At 40.6% G+C, this 19,288-nt stretch overlaps 1 protein-coding gene across 10 annotated transcripts in view; it reads left to right on the forward strand.

Moving 5' to 3' along the window:
- Positions 1-19,288, forward strand: part of ATE1 (arginyltransferase 1) — a 165,599-nt gene that overhangs the window by 114,881 nt on the left and 31,430 nt on the right. For all 10 annotated transcript variants that reach the window (XM_079138465.1, XM_079138464.1, XM_079138471.1 and 7 more), the window contains one exon: positions 9,337-9,457. In XM_079138465.1, coding sequence (XP_078994591.1) covers positions 9,337-9,457 — 121 coding nt within the window. The remainder of the gene's footprint in view (positions 1-9,336; positions 9,458-19,288) is intronic.

The following is a 19,288-nucleotide window of genomic DNA, read 5'->3' on the forward strand; positions in this document are numbered from 1 at the left end:
TAATTAAGGAAACACAGAATACCATCACTTTCTGTTTGTCAGTGGAGAAAATATGTATTTTTAAGTTTTCAAAGCTTAGCATGGCGCACATGGAGGACATCTGTTGGTGTTCAGAGTTTGGGGAACGCAAATGGATTCAGATGTTCAGGCCCTTTGTCTTTACTGGTCTCGGCTCACCTCGCCAGCTGAGCGTGGCACAACCCAAACACAGTTTTTGAAAACAGAGCAGCTAGAGTTACTTCTGAAGCACTCTCTTGGGGACGGATAAAGTCAGTCTCTGTTTACGTAATGAAGTCAGGAGCAGGGGTCTGCCTGCGCTCCGCGGATGGGATTCCGCTGGTGTTGTCTTTCAGGGAAAGGACTGGATTTAATAAGCCAGTACTCTGACTGACTTTCTCTGGGGCTGCAGCCCACTCTGATGGATTGTTTTGAACTCTTTTTCTTTAGTTAGTGTTAGAGCTTCTCTTTAAGCAGTTGGTTTTAGTAAAATCAGTATGTTTATTGTGGGAAACAACACTGACTGATATCAACTTTGCCTGATACAAGACTTAATGTCTAGTTAATCTCATTTTTGTTCCCTGCTTCTGGTATTCACTGTGTGTCGGGGGCTGGGGGGGGTGTATTGAAAATTCCATCTTTTTGGTTTTCTTATATTTTAATTTGACTTGAACTTCCAAAACAAATTGCTGGTTTAGCTCTTTTCAAATATTCATGAAATCCTTCCTATTTTACAAAATATTTATAAAGTATTCTTGAGAGTGAAATCTCATAAAGATCTTTGGTTCAGGACCAGAGTTCAAAGGAAAGTCCGTTTGGTTTTGATTTGAAAACTGTAAAAACAAAATACCCTCAAAATGGCAGGGTGTGAATTGGTAACTTCAGTTTTATTGCCATCGGCCAAGCCCATCCCCAGCTGTTTCCAATTAAGAGCCAAGAATGCTAACTTGGGTGAATATCATATGAAAGCATTTCTTTACTTTTCTCTGATTTTTTTTTTTTGAGAAAAAAATAAACAGTCTCAAATACTTTAACTTTAATTAAAGAAATAGCTTCTCATTTGTGTTGTTTAAACTTACACAAAGAAAAATGTAATATTCAAAGGGAATTCTTCTCTGTCAGCTTAGCAAACATGCTAGCCCTGAATACATAGAGTTCACATGTTTCTTCATATTTATAATGGCCCAAAAAGGAAAAAAAATGACTTAAAAGATGTGAAAGCCCTTTAGAGATTAAAGTAATATATTCCTGGATTTACTGTAATCAAAGAGTGCATGGTTAGTCATTTCAATGGTTTTCTTTTTTTCAGGATTTTTCTAGGGTGTTTTCCGTTATAATGTAAATAGTAAATCTTTTATTTCTAACAGTTGTACATTGAGCTGTAGGAAGCACTTTGATGGAAATCTAGTAAGACAGGAGATGTAATAAGATAAAAGAAACCATAATGCATTTTAAAAACCAGGGTTTTCGTAATATTTCTCCAGATAATACCCGATTATAGATGAATCCATTCATGAACTTGAAACTTACTTCAGATATATCATTCTGTATTAAGAGGAAAAGTACTTAACTGGTAGTAAATTTGAATTTATGGAAATTGGCATTTGTTCAGAGAGAAGATAGAGTTACTCTTTAGAACTAACCTAATGTTAACATTTTGAATATAAAGCTGAAGATAAATGTGTTTTTGAAGCCTCCCCAAACTATGAAGACTGGACCACATACTAGCTGTAAAGATGAAACGGTTGTTTGCCTTTTCATCTCCTATTTGGTGAAGTTTTGATGGCCATGATTTGGGAGCTCAGAGGGGAGACAGCCGTGTGGGTCTTGGATCAGCGCTTGATCTTGGTGCCTGTTTTTCCCAAACACAATGCTATGCAGCCTTGGAAGTGCTCTGCAGAGGGACCCTTACTGCTGTCACAGAGGAAGCTCTGCTTTGACCTTCGAGTGCCACCAGCAGCTTGTGTTTGGTCCTCTTGTTCTAGTCCCCTCCCCAGCACTCTGTGCGGTCATCCAAGTTCTCCCCTGGCTGTGGAAGCCACCAGGCACCGCTGCCCTGCCTCGCCTCTGACTGATGGTGAGCACCTCCCAAGGCCGTTTCCATCCACGTGTCCTAGATGCCAGGCACAGTTCCAGTGCGTGTCTAACTGAGCTGTGATTTTTAAGATTTTTGGAATTTATTATGCAAATACTTTTTTAAATTGTGAATATTTTTATATTTAGATATGGTATGAGAAAAGGAATCAGAAGTTTTAGAGTTCATCACTACTATGAATTATTTTATTGTTTTATCCACACCATAGAAATAACATCTTCTTTCCTTCTTTATTACAGAACATAACTCCTATGATATAAAAAATTGTTAGGAGGACTGTGTTCATAACAAACAGAGAGAAATCATCATTGTTATGGTGATTACCAGCCAAGAGCTGGCACTGCTCAGCTCTGCCAGCAGAAGAGGATATTTCTCAAAAAAAATTTTTTTTTTATTGAAATCTAACCAGAAGTGCTATGTGTCCATTTGCAACGTATGCCAGTGAAATAAAGAAATGTTCTCAGCTTTGGGGGGAAAAGAGAACTAAATGGACACAAGCAGGTCACTTCTATCTTCTTGAGTATGAAAGCCCCTTTTTGGCTTCAGTACTCTTGTGGGCCCTCTCATGATAACGCACTTGCAGTTTTAGCATATGGTGGTCATTCCCAAGGGTGGAGAACCACTCACACAGTAGAAACAGGACGCTGCACCGCTGGGCCGAGTGTGGCAACTGCGGATGGATGGGTTGGTCAAGGCAGGGGACACACGGCAGCCTCACTGTTGGAGAGGAGGGAAGGCCAGGTGGAGAGCAGTGCCCTGAGCAGGTTTGGGAACACCTCTGTAAGCAGACTCCCTCCCGCGTTTTAACAGAGTCTTGGGGAGATGTGAATGAATGAGGGAACCAAACGATGCTCAAAGCTGATACGCTCTGAGGAAGAAAAATAGGGCGGATTGGCGGCTTCCTTGAGAGTGTGACTTGGAGCAAAATTAAGTAGATGACAGTGTTGTCAGGGGAAGATCCCTAAGACCAGAGGAGAGGACAGCCTGGAGAAGCCCTGAGGTGGAGCTGGTGTGGCATATTCCAGGAGCTGCAGGAAACCAGTGTGGGTGGCCAGGATGGCATGACAGAGGAGGGGAAAGTCATAGAAAACTAGACCAGAAGGGTGATGTGGGCCTGCGTCACCTGGGGCCTCATAGGCGTTCCTGTCTTTGTGCTTTACTCAGAGTCAAATAGTAAATATGGCAACAGGAGGAAATATTCCATTTTGAAATGGATTGCTGATACATCAGGGGCTTCTAAGGGCCCTTGGAACAGGGAGTGACCGAGGATGAGCTTGAGGTTGCTTCTGGGGAATGATGAATGTGTTGCGCAATTGTGTAGTGACGATGGTGGCACAGCCTTGAAATCCTTCATACTGGTATGCATACTTTAAAAGGTGACTTTTATGGTGTCGGAAATACTATTGCAAAAAATTGACTGCTAGGGTTTGCTAGAACCTTTTTTTTAACTCTTTCTCCATATCAGTAGTATAATTTTGCTTTTGAAAACTCAGATTTTTAACTATATTGATACATTGTAACTGAGGAGAAATCTCTTAGTGTTGTTTGCTTTGTTTTCATTAGAAGTAATAGATGTTCATCTAAAGTATCTTTGCTGAAATTATTACTGATTTCAAAATCAAATCTGTCCATGTACATACATCGTCTACATACTTTCAGATGCTTGTATTTACTGTTATTCTATAAGATGTGATGGTGAGATGTTTTTAGTGTCTGTCGAAATGAGTGTAGTTTTTATACTGAGTTCATACTATTGTGTTTTGCTAAACTAAGATATTTTCCACATAATTTATTTTGTGATTCTTTTATAGAGTAGAAAATTAAATCAATATGGTAATGCTTTTCAAATTATGGTCTGAAGCATGCAAGTGAGAAGAATGTCTTTGTTCATTCCATTGACCAAAACCAAAATTGTACCATCTCTTCCGGGATACACAGTCTTTCCTAATAGAAACAGAGCAGGAAATTTGTTTAGCTAGGGCTTTGGGCTTTTTTCTTCGAATGTTTTAGATTTAACTTTGGCATTTCCTAGACTTTTATTCTGTGACAGCTTAGCAAAATTGATTGAGATATTATGTAACCATATTTTAATTTTTTCTTAGTGGGGAGATGTAGTGTAATTGGAGTTTTTGAAATAGTCTGAGGCTTTTCATTAGACAGGAAACTCTTGGATATTACAGCCATACTTTGAGCAGAACATTAACTCTTCTTTAGCAACTCAGAATATGGAGGCACTTGGCCAGTTTGTTTTCTTTGTATTTGTTCTGTTTTCCAGTTCCAAAACAGTTTATAAACAGTTGTAGATGTTATGGCAGGTTAGTGAAGTTATAAATCACAGGATTTGCTCAACTTATTTCCCTTTGAGGGCTTTGAATTGCGTGGCTGTTTCTCACCAAAGTGTTTAAAATACTAATGGAAATGAGGTATTCCATCTTGTTTTCAGGACTTTTAAGACTGACTCTTAAGTTTGCAGGCAACGTGTCTTGAACTGGGCTGCCCTCTGTGGTACCTGCCAAGGTGCCCTTCTTAGTAAAGCCCACTTTGTTCTTGTTGGTGGGCACGGGGAGGAGGCTGAGAGGGTCCAGGACATCACATTGAAAGAGCTCCCCACAGAATCGGAGGTAAGCCCTGTTGGACCAGCCGTGTTTTTAGAGTTTTGAGCACTTCAGAAACTTGTGGTAACTCAAGATTTCTTATTTACAGAAAGCCAGCACCCTAGGAAAGAATTAATCTTTTACCTCCCTGTTCCAATCCGTATGAATGTTCCTAGAGGTTGATTAAATACTTGTCCTTCTTACCAAGGGAAAGTCTGTCCAAATCCACAGGTAATTACATTCTTCCCATCGACGTTTCTCATCTGCTTACAGCAGCACAGATCAGGGCAACTTTCAGATTCCTCACTTTCCACTGTGCCTTTAACTCTCAGCCAGCTTTATTTAGAAAGCATACATTTCAAAGTAGTCCACTTTATAAAATTCTGCATCTTCGATAGCTTGAGCGGGTATTTGGAATACTGATATAAGCTTATACTTTGGTGAAAAATAATGTTGTAGCCTAACTAAAAATTTGATTTCACTTGAGCAGAAGTCAGAATGGGACATTTAAGATCTTTAGTGAGATAAGCCAAGTGCCTTGCTCATTGTGAGCAGGCATTGCCTTCAGAGGACTGAGCTTTGAGTGGTGGTGTGCACCACACTCTGCACCTTCCTGTTTCTGCTTCCTCTTGGTGCAGCTCTGTCCCTCCATTGGCTGAGAATTTTCCAGAGGCATGCATTGGTTCATCTTTTTGTGACCACACCTAATGCCTGTCAATAGTGAGGATTCATTGAATATTCATTGCTACTTTTTATTGTTAGTACCATTGTTAAATCTGTCACTGGGTTCCTGTAACTGTTGGTGAATCTGCATATCTGCATGGGGTATGTTTACAGGGAAAACTGGGTCTGTTTCAACCGGCAGAACTCTTAAGTTTAGGCCTGACCCCTGCCACTTCCACTATTTGCCCTGTGCTAGCCAGTCAGAATTCACTCTCACCTTGAATTAGAAAATGGTGTCATTTTTACAATTTTGGGGTTTACTTGGTTCTTTTAACTTAAGATGATAGACATTCCTCTTTTTACTGGATGTTCTTGGCATTCTCTTTGATGTTCTGCTATCACAATGTCAAGAGATGCCATTCCAGCCAGGTGAGTGGTGCACGCCTTAAATTCCAGAGGCTAGGGAGGCTGAGGCAGGAAGATTGAAAGTTCAAAGCCAGCCTCAGCAACTTAGGAAGGCCCCAAGCCACTTAATGAGATCCTGTCTCTAAATAAAATATTTTAAAAGTACTGGGAATGTGACTTGATGGCTAAGTGCCCCTGGGTTCAATTCCCAGTACCCACCCCCCCCAAAAAAATTTCATTTTTATTTCTGTTTCTTTACTCACATGGGCAGTCTTTCGTCACCAAATATGACATCCTGTAATAATTAAGCAAAAGGAGCCAGAATATTCTGCAAAGGGAGAGTGATAAGAGGGGATTAGATCTATCCAGAGATTAAAATATAAGACAGAGCTTTACTGTATAAAACTGTGTGACCCTGGCACATGACTAAACTGACAGACCAGTGTGAAGTCCCAAAAAAGACTTCACAACATACAGAATTTTAGCAAGTTTTCAAAGAGGCATTTTAACTAAGGGAAGGAAATGAAGATGGTTCAAAAAGTGATGGTGAGGCTACTGAGGAGACATCTGAAAGAAATCAGGTCACATCTTTTTCCTATGACCTTATACCAGAATAAATTCCAGATGGAGCATAAATGTAAATGTAAAATTTTGAAACCATAAAAATACTAGAAAAAAACATGAATTTAAAAATCTCTGAAGTAAGGGTGGCCTTTTTAATTATTATGCAAAACCCAGAAGCCCTTTTTAAAAAATGGACAATTTGACCACATGTCAAATTTCCACATAGCAAAGAGTATGACATACAATATCAAAAGACAGATGAGCTACGAAAATAAGTAAAATGAATTTCACAAAGCAAGGGTTAATTTCCTTAATATGTAAAGATTGTTTTTCATTTAATAGAAAATGATCAGTAATCTAACAGCAAAATGGGCCAATTTTATGAAAAAGGAAATGGCAAATTCTTTGCATTTAGGGGACAAATGTGATGCAAATTAAAACCATTAATGCCATTAAATGCCATTGTTTGGACTGGCAGAGATTAAAAGTTTCAATGTACACAGTCTTGGTAAGGATGTGGGAGAAACTACCACTCAGATATATAACACTGCTAGTGGTAATGTCAAATGGCACAACTTTGATGAAAATCATTTGACATTGATAAAAAGATTTTTTTTACCAATTACCAATTCAAGGAATTTATCCTAGACACACTCAAGAATGTTATATGTACAAGAATATTTATGTTATATCAAATGGCTCTACTGTTTTAAACCTGCAATATCTATGTTCTAGGTAGTCCAAAGTCTTGCCAAACCTTGATTTTTCCATCTTCTTAAATTTTAGTCATTTCAGTAAGATCTGTAGTCATAACTTGTCACAGTTTTAATCTTCACATCTTTCACATACTTACTAGGCATTCATATATCTTTGACAAAGTTTCTAAGTAATTGTTAAAATTGATTTGTTGAAATTTTTTATATGTTCTGGGTACAAGTCTGTTGTCAACTGCTTGTATTATATTTTCTCCCTTCTTTGACTTGACTGTTTTCTTAATAACTTTTTTGAATACAATTTCAAAATTGTATTCATTGTAATTGTAATTTTCATGAAGTCTGACTCATCAGGTTTTTTTCCACAATCTACTAAAAAATCTTAGTATTCTCCATAGTCAAGAAAATTTACTCCTTTTTTTCCCTCCTAGAAGTTTCATATCTTTAGTCTTTTAGCACTTTTTCCCCATTAGATTTTCCAAATGATTGCAATCAGAAAAGAAGAACGATTTAGAATGCTGTTGTCTGAGTTTTCAGGTTTCATCATAGGGACAGCTTCACCTCATACTGTCCCTTCCCGCCAGTAAAACTGTTTCTGAATCAGTGGAGAGTGGAGTTGCTTTCAATAAGAAAGGGAATGGAATCGATTGCTCTTGATAAGATAGATGGCAGTGGGCTGTCTGGCTTTGTTATACTTCTTCATTATGCATTTATATTTAAAGTCATCCTGTTGTGAATTCTAATGGTAGACCAGGTGAGTAGGTCACCTGGAACTGACCCTTGCAGACAGCCCTTAACTGCTGTGGGGCTGGAAGGAATCAGCAATGCAGTGAGCACCCCAGGGAAGTGAAGACTGGAGACGCGATTTCTGGTCTACGTCCTGCACCTGCTCCTGTTGAAATGTAGGGTAAAGCCTGCTCTCAGCCAGCATGCCTTCCACTTCTACTAGAACGAGTTAGTCCAAAGCACACTTGAGTCCCCAGAATTTGGTCCCAGCCTCCCTTTCCACTGTCGCAGCACCCTGCTCTTTCCTGTTCCCAGTGACACTCCTGTCCTCCTGGAGCCTTCTACCTGACTCGGCTCCTCGCCTTTTGCTGTGGACCTCTCCCCACTGGCTTAGACTCCGGCTGCCTGCCGTGAGTGGTGGCGGGCATGGTGCTCATTTGCTGTGGGTGATGCTTCAACTTGTGGCTCACTCAGCAGGCTGTTGGAAATGGGATAGAACAGAGCCTTTCAGCGGTGTGCTCTGATGGCGTTTTTCACCCTCTCTGCTGCTGTGGAAGCACTTTTGGTGGTTCCAGAGGATCATTTTTTAAAATATAAAAATAGAATAGGACATAACATGGATAAGCATTGTGTTTTAAAATTTTTATTCTAGTTTTATATTTGAAAATATGTTTTAAGAGGTAATGTGAATGTATTTCTAAAAGTTACAGCAAAAATCACTACTCTAGATTTTAGCTACTATATGAATTTTGAATTTTAATAGAGAATAGACATTTTAAATTTTATTTGAGCTCAGAGAACATAAAATATTGATGTTTCTGAAATTTTTCACTGAATGCTTTCACATAATTTGCTTCATTCTCTGTTAATTATCATATTACCCATAAGTGAATGATTTTTTTTCCTCCAGCATGTGTTATATAGTTTTGTTTCAGATTTGGGGTAGATAATTGAGTTACAAATATACAAATCATTTTTCTAAAATAAAATTTTTGAAGAAAGTTTATGAAATTACCATATTTTCCTGAAATGTCAATAATTTTAAAAATTTCTCGTGTATTTATTAGTTTAGGTTATTTATAGAAGTATGTTGAGAAGATTGTATTTTTAATACATTATAATGGAGGAAATATCATTATCAACTGAGTCTGCAAATTAAAAAATGTGTGGTTAAGGACAGTGAAGTTCCTTTCCATTTTGGAAAATAAGTTCACCTTTGCAGTTCTCTAGTATATGAAAGAAAGCTTCATTCTGTTTCATTCTGTTATCCACTACCTTTTAAAAGACAGTTTGTTTTTGAGACCTCACTTCAGGGATCCTTGAGTCACGGGTGTGCTGAGATGGGAAAGCGTATATTCTCAAGGGGTCACAGTGTCTTGGGTGCAGCTCTTCTGGCTGCTTTTCCTCCCCGCCCCCTGAGGTACTGGGAGTGGAACCCAGGGCCTTGCACATGCTGGGCAAGTAAGTGCTCTATGACTGAGCCCCTCCTGGTCAATTGTAACTTCACCATTCAGACCCTTCCTGCTGCTCTGGAGTTGCTGTTAGTAATGCCTGTGCTGTTTTTCTTCCCTCCCTGCAGGGTCAGTACAGACCTTCTGATTTGCTGTGTCCGGAGACATACGTTTGGGTACCCATCGAGCAGTGCCTGCCTTCCCTGGAGAACTCCAAGTACTGCCGTTTCAACCAGGACCCCGAAGCAGGTACGCTTGTGGCCGACCTCCGCTGGGTGGTGTTGACTTTTTGGCAGCCACGTACATGGCTGTGGCTCTGTCCAGGGATCAGATGGCTTTTATATACTGAAGAGTGTACATGAGTACCTGTGCACATGTGTGTAAGATGGGGAAGACGTCTCACAGCTCAGCAAAAATTCAAGGAACCTCACGTGCTTTTGCTGCTTGCAGCCCTTGCTTTCCATTGGATGAGTTTTTCCAGGCTCTAAGGGTCCATGCCACTATCCATTTCTCTTGCAGCCATCATAGTACCTAAAAATTGTCCATTAGATTGGTTACTTGGCCAGTGTAGAGAAGAGGTAAGTATTGACCAGTTGGACTGATGGAGTTGTAGAATGGTGTCTCAGGAGCAAATAAGCTATGGTGGGCTTTGTGGCAATACTTTCCGGTGTGTCTCCTTTCCTGTCCCCCCTTCCCCTCCTGCCTAGTGCAGCCCCTGCCATGTGTGATTCCCATTGCTCCCCTGGGATGTTAGTCTGTACTAGGTGTGTAGACACTTAAAGCGTGGCCCTGGAGTTAGACTTGCTAGGTTCAGATCCTGTCTTCATGATCAGCTGGTGTACTGAGTACTTTTAGGCAATTAAGAAACCTCCCTGAGCGCTGGGGTGTGGCTTGGTGGCAGAGCTTTTGCCTGGCAAGTGTGAAGCCCTGGGTTCCTTCCCCAGCACCACAAAAACAAAAAAAGAAAGATGTCTCCCTGGCCTCAGATTCTTGACCCTTAATATTAATATCTAGGACTTACCTTTGAGCTATCGTGAGGATTAAAATAAGACCAGCATGCCAAGAGTTGCCCCACACCTGTTGTTTCGGCGGTCCCAAGTTAGAGTACTGCACATGTGTGCCCAGGCTTTTGTCTGCATTTACTCTGCTCTCATTTGTTCTGTACTTTCTTTCTTAAAAAAATATACAATTCTGCTTACCTCCCCATGGTCTTGAGTGCCATTAATGGTTTTAAATGGGCTCTTCCTGATGCTCTGGACACTCAGGTGTGACTTCGTTAAGCCGGAAGAGTTGGTGTTCTTGGAATGGGTTGCTGTTCGTTGACGGCGTGCCTTCCCCAGTCTGCAGTGCCTGATGGACCGTTTGTGCTTCATCGAGCTCTGAGTCCTCATAAATCCACCAGAGTTGCCTGACACATGCTTCTTAAGAACGCACACATTTTTTTCTACCAGCCACCTATGATCTTAAAAGGAAGGAAAGAAATGCAAAGCCTGGCCAAGGGGGAAGGGGCAGATGGAGAAAATGAAAGGGAACACAAAGGGGCAAAGAAAGAAATGCACTGATTTCTTCCAGCTCTAAGTTGTGCTTTTTTTCTCTCAAAAGTTGATTTTTTCTTACCAAAAAAAAAAAAAAGCAGGAGTCGGGGTGGTTCATCCTTGAAAAACTGTTATGAAGTCCAGAGTGGCACTTCTAACCATGGCTGTACCTTACACTCTGGCGAGGAGTGCCCAGGGCCCTGCTGGCTCATGTGCAGGCACCAGGGCTTGCCTCCAGGTTTTCCAGATCTTTAGGCTTTATTGTTTAACCAGACCTTTATTAAGTTTCTGGGTCTGAAATCACTAATCAGGATAGAGTGGCTCATTCTTAGGACACTTACAGATCTTAGGATCTCACAGACCTGTTGCTCACCAGCATTCCATTTCCATTCATTTTTGGAGGTGGTAGTGTCTTGAGGACAGCATGTATAAACCCACTCTCCTCCCGTCCCCCACAAACAGCAGAAGCCCCCCGTAACCTTTCTCCAGGTCAGGTTGGAGCCAAGTCCTCTATGGGAAGGTGCTGACCATCTTGGTGAATTACTGCATAGGCACGTGGGAAGTTTACAGAGTTCCAACTGAACAGCATCCTGATCTTACATTTGCTTCTAACTCCTGGACTTGGGACACAATTTCACCTATTTTTCTTCTTAGTCTGTTTTAAAGGTTGCTTTATTATATGATACTTGGAGGTTAAAGATCACAAGTTCTCCCTGTTTTATAAAGTTGAGAAGATGACTGAATAATTTCCATGCACTAGGTGGGCATGCAAGTAAACATTTACTCATGTTAATAGATTTTTTAATTTCTTTCCAAAATAAGTGTTATTAGTACTTCTCAGCAAAGAACAAAAGTCTCAAATGGACTCATTGTCAAGAACACATGATGGAGCTGGGGTTGTGGCTCAGCGGTAGAGCACTTGCCTAGCACGTGTGAGGTACTGGTTTCAATCCCCAGCACCACATAAAACAAAATAAACAAAACAAATGTATTGTGTCCATCTACAACTAAAAATATTTTTAAAAAATGATGCCCTGGTGAGAGCCAAATACATAGCCTGTTCTTTTACTGTGACGTAGTAAATTTCATTTCTCATGGCAGTCATTGTTTAGAATTCTTTATAAAACTCCAAGTAAGTATCTTTGAGAATAGTGCTTCGAAGAAAATGAAGATCCTTTTCCATATGCTGAGTCTCTGAAACTTTCCACAGAGTAACTGTACAGTTTTATCAGTATTGAATGTCACGGTCCAGACACTATTTGAAAGCAGACTCATGTCCTGTGGTTTTAGGAAATTAAAATGCAGCTACATGCTGGCGTGTATGGCGCCTGCTGTGAAACATGGTCATCGGAGGTTTAAATGGTAGCCTGTGAGGAACTCTCCTCTTCTCTGGGGCCAGCTTTGCTATTATGTGACCCAAACTCTGACTCAAAAAACACAGCACTCCGCGCCGGCACTGAGGTTGGTCGGCAGGGTGCTGGTTTCACTCTGTCTTACTTCCCCCAGCTGTTCTGTAGTTCAGTCCTCTGCAAAGGCACACCAATCACCCTAGGCCTCTGTAAGACACACTGTGGCTTCCGGGTGCACCAGTGGCTGGTCATTAAAAAAAAAGCCACTTTCTCCCTTTCCTGGGTTGTGCTGTGGTCTGCCTCTGGATTCCCTGCCTCGCCCGTGCCCCATCCACTCTGCACCACCCTCCTCTCATGGGAGGTTTGAGTTCGTGGTTATTTTCTCAACCAAGAAGTCTGTGTGACAGTACAAAATCCTTTTGTATTTATTGCTTTGTCATACTATGGGGGGGTGGTGATTGACAAACTAAAGTAACTTGAAAAAATTGTAAAGAAATCCATCTGTTCATAAATAAGTCTGTTGTTTTTCAGTTCAGAACTTTCACCCATTCTAAAGAAAGGAGTTCAAAAGTTTCTCAAGTGATTTTTAAGTAAAAGTCTGTTTGATTTTTTTTAAATTGATATTGGATTTTGTCTAGATTTTAAAAACTCTACATCATAGTTTTATCTTCCTTTTTTGCTTGAATTATATTTTGAAGAATACTTACTGGAATCCTTAATAGGAAATTTCCAAAAATGTATAAAACGACTTCTGAGAGGAAAGTAAAGTGATCCATAACCTCTTGATGCAGCAGGAATCACTGTTAATTTTTTATACTCTTCCGGCCTTTTGTCCCATGCATACATGTGTATTTAAAAAAAAAAAAATCATGCTGCATACCTTTATTGTTTTTACTTAATACTTGGAGTTACTTCCCTTTTGATAAGACAGAAACATTCTTGGTAAGGTAAAAACTACTTGGCTATTAATTTGTTCTTTCAGCAAACAACAACTGCTGTGTGACAAGGCAGCATCTTGAAATAGCTGTTTTTCAGAGAAGCACCTTTGGAAGGGCAACTTGTATGCACTGGATTGGTTTAGAGCCCCAATTTGATTTATGGTGTTGGGCATACAGTGTACCACTTGTCATTGGTATTAAAATTTTCAGTTCCAGATAGGAAAAAAATAAAAGCTTACCAAGCCTTTCCTGTTTCTCAGATACCATCCTGGTTTCCCTGATGTTACTCACTTTGTCCTCAGAACATTTGTCATTGACCCTGCCAGTATATGTTGCACAGTTACTGCTAAAATTTGTTTTTATCACAGGATAAAAGCTAATTTTTATTCCACTATTACCCTATGATTTTTATTAGTACTTAGTGTTCATGTCAGTAGGACTAAATAGAATAATTTTTACTTGTTTCTACTTAAAATTACAGTAGTACATACATTTAACCACAGATTAGTCTAGGTTTTGTTCTCTTCTGTACATACTTTGAAACATTTGCAAGAAATTTTCTAATTTGTCTTAAATATAATTGAGTCATATTATTAGTAAGGGTGTCAAATTTTAATTTGCTATAAAAATGGCAATGCATAATTTTGACTGAGTACTGTATGCATTTTCCCAGGATAGAGTATGTCCAGGGCACCTTAGCTCCCCAGCAGTTGCGGAAAATCTAAACCTATATAAAGAAGCTTTTTCTTAGTTTGATCCCTGGAAACTCTGAGGCTCCATATCTGTGTTATTTTCTCTTGTCAGGGGGCCTCTCTTTTCTCCTTATGGTTCCCTGGCTTTTTTTCTGTACTTCTGCACTTTTTCTAGCATGTCCACAGAAAAAGCCAGTCCCACTCTGCCCTTGATGATGTGCAAGAACCAGTCTCCAAAAGCGGTGGGGCCTGTGTGCTGCCTGCTTCTCCATGCCTGCCTCACTCCGAGTGCTGCACTGATGGTCCCTCTGAAGAGCAGGCCAAGCCAGTGTGGCGCTGATCCCTGGGAAACAATGCCTAGTGAGAAAGCAGGTTTACAACTCCCCAGGGCCCCTAAAAATGTGCTGCAGTGATAACTAATGACCAAATGGACAAAAATCTTTCCTTATAATTTTAGATGCAGAAGTTGTTTTAAATGCAATAGTCAACTGTTACTCTTTTAGTATTTCAGTGGGTGAAATGATCTTCAAATTTACATTTGTAGTTGAACTACACAAAGTTTCAAAGTGAACACTGTTGCTTGCTGCATACTTGAACACATATTCTCAGTTGTCAATAAAGATGGCCATGCTTAGATGTAGCCACCTGGAGATGGAATTGGTTGAATCCTACTACATAAGATAAAGGAAAAAGGCATTAAAAAGAAAATATCCTGGAAGTTTGGTGACTCTGGAGAATGTGTGTTGATATGAAAAATGTACAATATTACAGTACCCTAATTTTTCTTTACTCCCTATCTTCTTGAAAATATTACTTTATTATATTATTGCTATCTTTTAAAAGTTCTTTACTTTTCAAAGATACACTTTCTTACCCAAAATTAGTACATGATCAGCCTTCCATAACTGCAGTTCCACATCCACAAATTCAACCAACCATGAGTCAGAAATATTCAGGGAAAAAACGAAACAAAACTGCTGAACATACAGAGACCTGTTCTCATCATTATTTCCTAAGTGATAGTGACTATTGATAAGTATTTACTTAGCATAAGTGAATAATCTAGGTTTGATTTAAAGTATACAGGAGGATGAACATAGGTTTTGTATAAATACTGTGCCATTTTATATAAGGGACTTGAGCATCGCTGGAGTTTGGAATCCATGGGGTCTTAGAACCAGCACCCGCCATGCCTGTGGGGTGATGAGTGCTAATATGACTCCTGATCTTAAAACTAGAAACTAGATTTCTCTAGTCGTCTTTTAGTGAGCACACTAAGGAACAGCAACAGAAGTCTTCCCTACAATATTTGTACCAGTGACTGAAGCACCCTAACATTTTACTGTATATATTTCCTATTTAAAAATGTGAAAATGAAGACGTATTAAGGTAAACTTCAACAGCTGACAGTGACTGTTTTTATTTTTAAGAGTCTTCTAAAGCCAGTCTTGCTGAGAATTTTAAAAACACGCTATTTTATAAATCGTCACCAGCCGGCCTTTGCTCGGTTAAGCCGAGCGTGAGCAGCACGCCAACAACTGAAAGTTGTTAGAGCCCGGGCAGGACGGGGGGATGCTTCCTGAAGTGCAGACCTAGGATTTCCATTCAGCTACTAACAAAGCATTTCTCAGATCCCTTTCTCTTTTTTGGTGGAATAGATTTTTAAAAATTCAAAAAGAGCAATTCCTTTTATAGTCACCCTGTTTTTAATTGTATTTAATTAATCCTGTAATAAATAATAAAAATCCTTTCAGTATTGTTCAGCCAGCCCAAAAATATCATGAACACGTCCATAAGGACTAGTTCTATGTGGTTCTGCTGTATGGCATCTTACAGTGCAGCTTTCTTTATTTGAGAAACTTTTTTTTTTTTTAAATTTAGGATGCTGGGGATTGAACCCAGGGCTTTGTGCTTATGAGGCAAGCACTCTACCAACTGAGCTATATTCCCAGCCCCTCACATTTTTGATATGATGAGTGAGTTGTCCAGAAATGCTGGCTAAAGAATAAAAATAAAGCCCCCAGCCATCCTCTTAAGTGCTGGCTGAACTGTGATAGTCTGTTGAATCTAAGACATACCATCTTTAGTCTTGCATTTTCTGTGCCACTGAGAAAGAAAGGCTGCCAGTTAGACGGTGACCCTGTCTGTTGTAAGCTGCTGGTGGGTTTCAGAGATGCCATGGTGTGTAAAGAAGTGGGCCTCAGTCTCTCCTGTGACGCCTGCAGAACTCTGGAGTGCTGAGGGCACTTTGCACATGAGGGAGCTTTACGACGTCTGGATTCTAAGCTTCAGGCATTATAGGTGGAATGTACATTTGTGCATCTGAGTCTTAGGATGATTGTTTCAGATACTTTTATGTAAAATTAAGATTACCATTATTGATAATGAAGTTCTTACAGTAGTCTCATCTAGTTCTTTAAACTTTGAGAAGGCCTATAACTACTTTACAAGGATATTGTATGCTAATGGAAGTAAAAACTTTACTACTCAGAAAATACTAAAATTTTATAAATATTAATGATCTCCATTCATCCTGTTTTTAAAGATATGAAGGTTTTTTTAAAAATGTGTTTGATGTTATTAGACATCAGCAAATGTAGAAAATTTAAAATTTTTTCTGAGCCTATGAATTCAGCCATCTCTGATAACTGGAGTAATTAAGCATTAAATAAAGAAGGAGGCAAAAGGTGGTACCCCAGGATATCATCAAGCTTCTCTTCAGTCCTAAATAATCTGCAGTTAATTGAACTTTTCCCTACCTCGTGAATTACTCTTAAATGTTCTTAGTTTAACTGTGGCTTTGGAGTAACAAAACATGAAACACCAGTTTGAGAAAAATTCTGAAAGGATGGAATGCGCATCACTAGATATTCAGCACAGTGTCTCCCGTGTGTGGAAGAACTGACCCAAAGACAGACCTCGCAGTCCCCAGGTTCCTTCAGTCAGTCACACACAACTTCAGTGGAAGAGTGGAACCGCCACGTCTTTCTGCAAGGTATTTTTAAACTGTTTGGATTCTCTTCTGTGGATGTTAAGATTTAGTCTGTTTGCAGAAAAATAAACAAGCTTTAACATGAAGGTATGAGAAAGTCTGTTTATTTTATGAGTATTCTTTTATGTGATGCTAGCAAAATGTTTTTAATATAAATATAACAATGGGTAAAATTCCTGTTCTTATAAGAAATATATTTTCATATCCTAAAATAGATAACATGTAGGGAAGACTTGACTAGTTCGTGCTTCTGTGGACCATTCACTGATCATAAAATGATCTGTCTGAAAATAGGAAGGGTATGTTGACAGTGGGAAAGAATTAAATTTATCCACTTTACTAACCCCTATAAAAATAAAATCAAAATAAAATCCTGAGCACTTGTAGTGCTGAAGAGTCTGTCTTAGCCTGGTTCCTCTCCAAAATCAGATCCTGAGATATTGGTTTGCATTCAGGTAAATTATTTGGGAAGTGGTCCCAAGGAAAAGGAGGAAATGGAAGGAGAGAAGGAGGAAAGGACAAGAGAAGGTTGTGTCACTCTGTGGCCACCACTCTAAGAACTAGAGCTCAGTCCTTCTGAGACACCTTCTGGTGCACATCTCAGAAGGCGCTGCATGAGGGACCAGAGGAAGAGGACCTGTCTACTGATGTCCAACTGCCACCAGCTGATGGTCCCACTGGGCGTTAACGCCTCTGCACTTTCATCGCACGTGTGCACAAATGCAGAGCAGGCTCCTCCATGTGTACCAGCTGCTGCATCAGAAAGGCGGGAAGCAAGACAGTCCATGCTTGCCTGTCCTTCACAAGCTGTATAGCAGAGTTGTGTGAGCCAGAGGTGAGGCCAAGGGGAAGAAGAGGCAATGCCCAAGACACGTCTAAGACATCAGAGTGCACACTGACTTAGCAAGCTGCCCGAGGCCAGATGACTGTGTCAGTTGATTGGAGGTAAAGACTGAAAACATGAGGGAAGTATTGGACTCTGAAGAAAAAGCCGAAGTTGAGAGAGAGGAGCCAGCCAAGAGTTAGAAACAAGCATTTGAAGAGTTCATGAGTGCCTTTACTCAACATGTGCTTACTTCGCTCAGTATTCCACTTTATAATGGGGGTGCCAGCTCTTGGGAACCTAACTATTCTGTCAGGAAAAACAGAAGCAGCAGTCCACGTAGGAGCGTTCTCGCCCAGCTCGGGTGGAGTGCAGATCAGGGAAGGCTTCTTGGATGACATGATCTATGTTAAAATACCAGAAGGGACTGCCAGTGCTGCAGGCAGCGGGGAGAGCAGGTGAGAAGGCCTGGTGGCCTGCAGCCTGCCTGGGATGTAGAGGGAGGAGCAATGTCGTGGGACAATAGGGAGTTTTGCGAATCATGGTATGGACTGTGGAGTTTTCTTTTGAATGGAAGGGAAAGCTGTAGAAAGGCGTAAAGCACTGAAGACATCAGCAGTTTGTCATTCCTCTTCCACTTGGTGGAGAATGAATGGCAGTGTGTTAAGACCAGAGGTAGGGAGACCATTGAGGAGGGGTGTGTATGCAGTAATCTAAGCCAGAAATGATGGTAGTCTGGACTGGGGCAGTAACAGTGGGCACTGGTGGGACAGGGTGTGTGCAAGAGATACTGGTGAGGGAAATCCACAGGACTGGTGGTTAATTGTGGACAGTGACAGGCAGGAAAAGTGATCATGGCAGCTGCGTCGAATCTGACCCCAACTGGGTGACTGCTGCCTTCACTTCTGAAGTGAGAAGCATGGGAGTAGGAGCAGGTTTGGCAGAGCAGAGAAGCACAGCAAGTTCCATTCTGCACATCACAGTGGGTGTCCACGCAGTTGGACAGGTAGGTCTGAGACTGATGAAAGAGCTGGGCAGGAGACGGACCTGGAAGACTTGGTCCTTGAGTAGAGAGCCTTCAGAGTGAAAAGAGCTGAGCGAGCGCACTGAGGAAGCCCAGCGTAGGAGGTGGAGTGGATGAGGAAGAGCCAGAGTAGAGCGGAGTGTGGGGTCGAGAAAGCCCCAGGAAGGGCAGATTGTGCAGAGAAGCGGCTGTTGAACATCTCGGCGAAGACCTGTTTTAGTTTCGGTGGAAGTGGAATAGTGGCTTAAAATGGGGTGGAATTTAAGAAAGAGACCATCATGAAATTGGATTTTGGAGGCACTGCTGGAAAGGTTAGCACCGATGGAAAGCAGGGGAAAGGTTTGAGCATTTTCAGAAGCTGATGAGGGTCAGGGCAGGGAAAGATTAAAGATAAAGACAGGTGGAAATCAGGTCCTTGGAGTCTAGACCAAGAGCACGGAGGGAAGATGGCCTCGGATAAGAACAGTCCTTCTGACCAGATGGGTTCTCAGCCGAGTTCTACAAAACCTTTAAAGAAGAGCTCATTCCAATACTCCTCAAAGTATTCCATGAAACAGAAGACGAGGGAACCCTCCCAAACTCATTCTATGAAGCCAATATCACCCTGATACCTAAACCAGACAGAGACACATCGAGGAAAGAAAATTTCAGACCAATATCCTTAATGAACATCGACGCAAAAATTCTCAACAAAATTTTAGCAAATCGCATACAAAAACATATTAAA

Source organism: Sciurus vulgaris, assembly GCF_902686455.1.
Source record: "Sciurus vulgaris genome assembly, chromosome: 4".
NCBI lineage: Eukaryota > Metazoa > Chordata > Mammalia > Rodentia > Sciuridae > Sciurus > Sciurus vulgaris.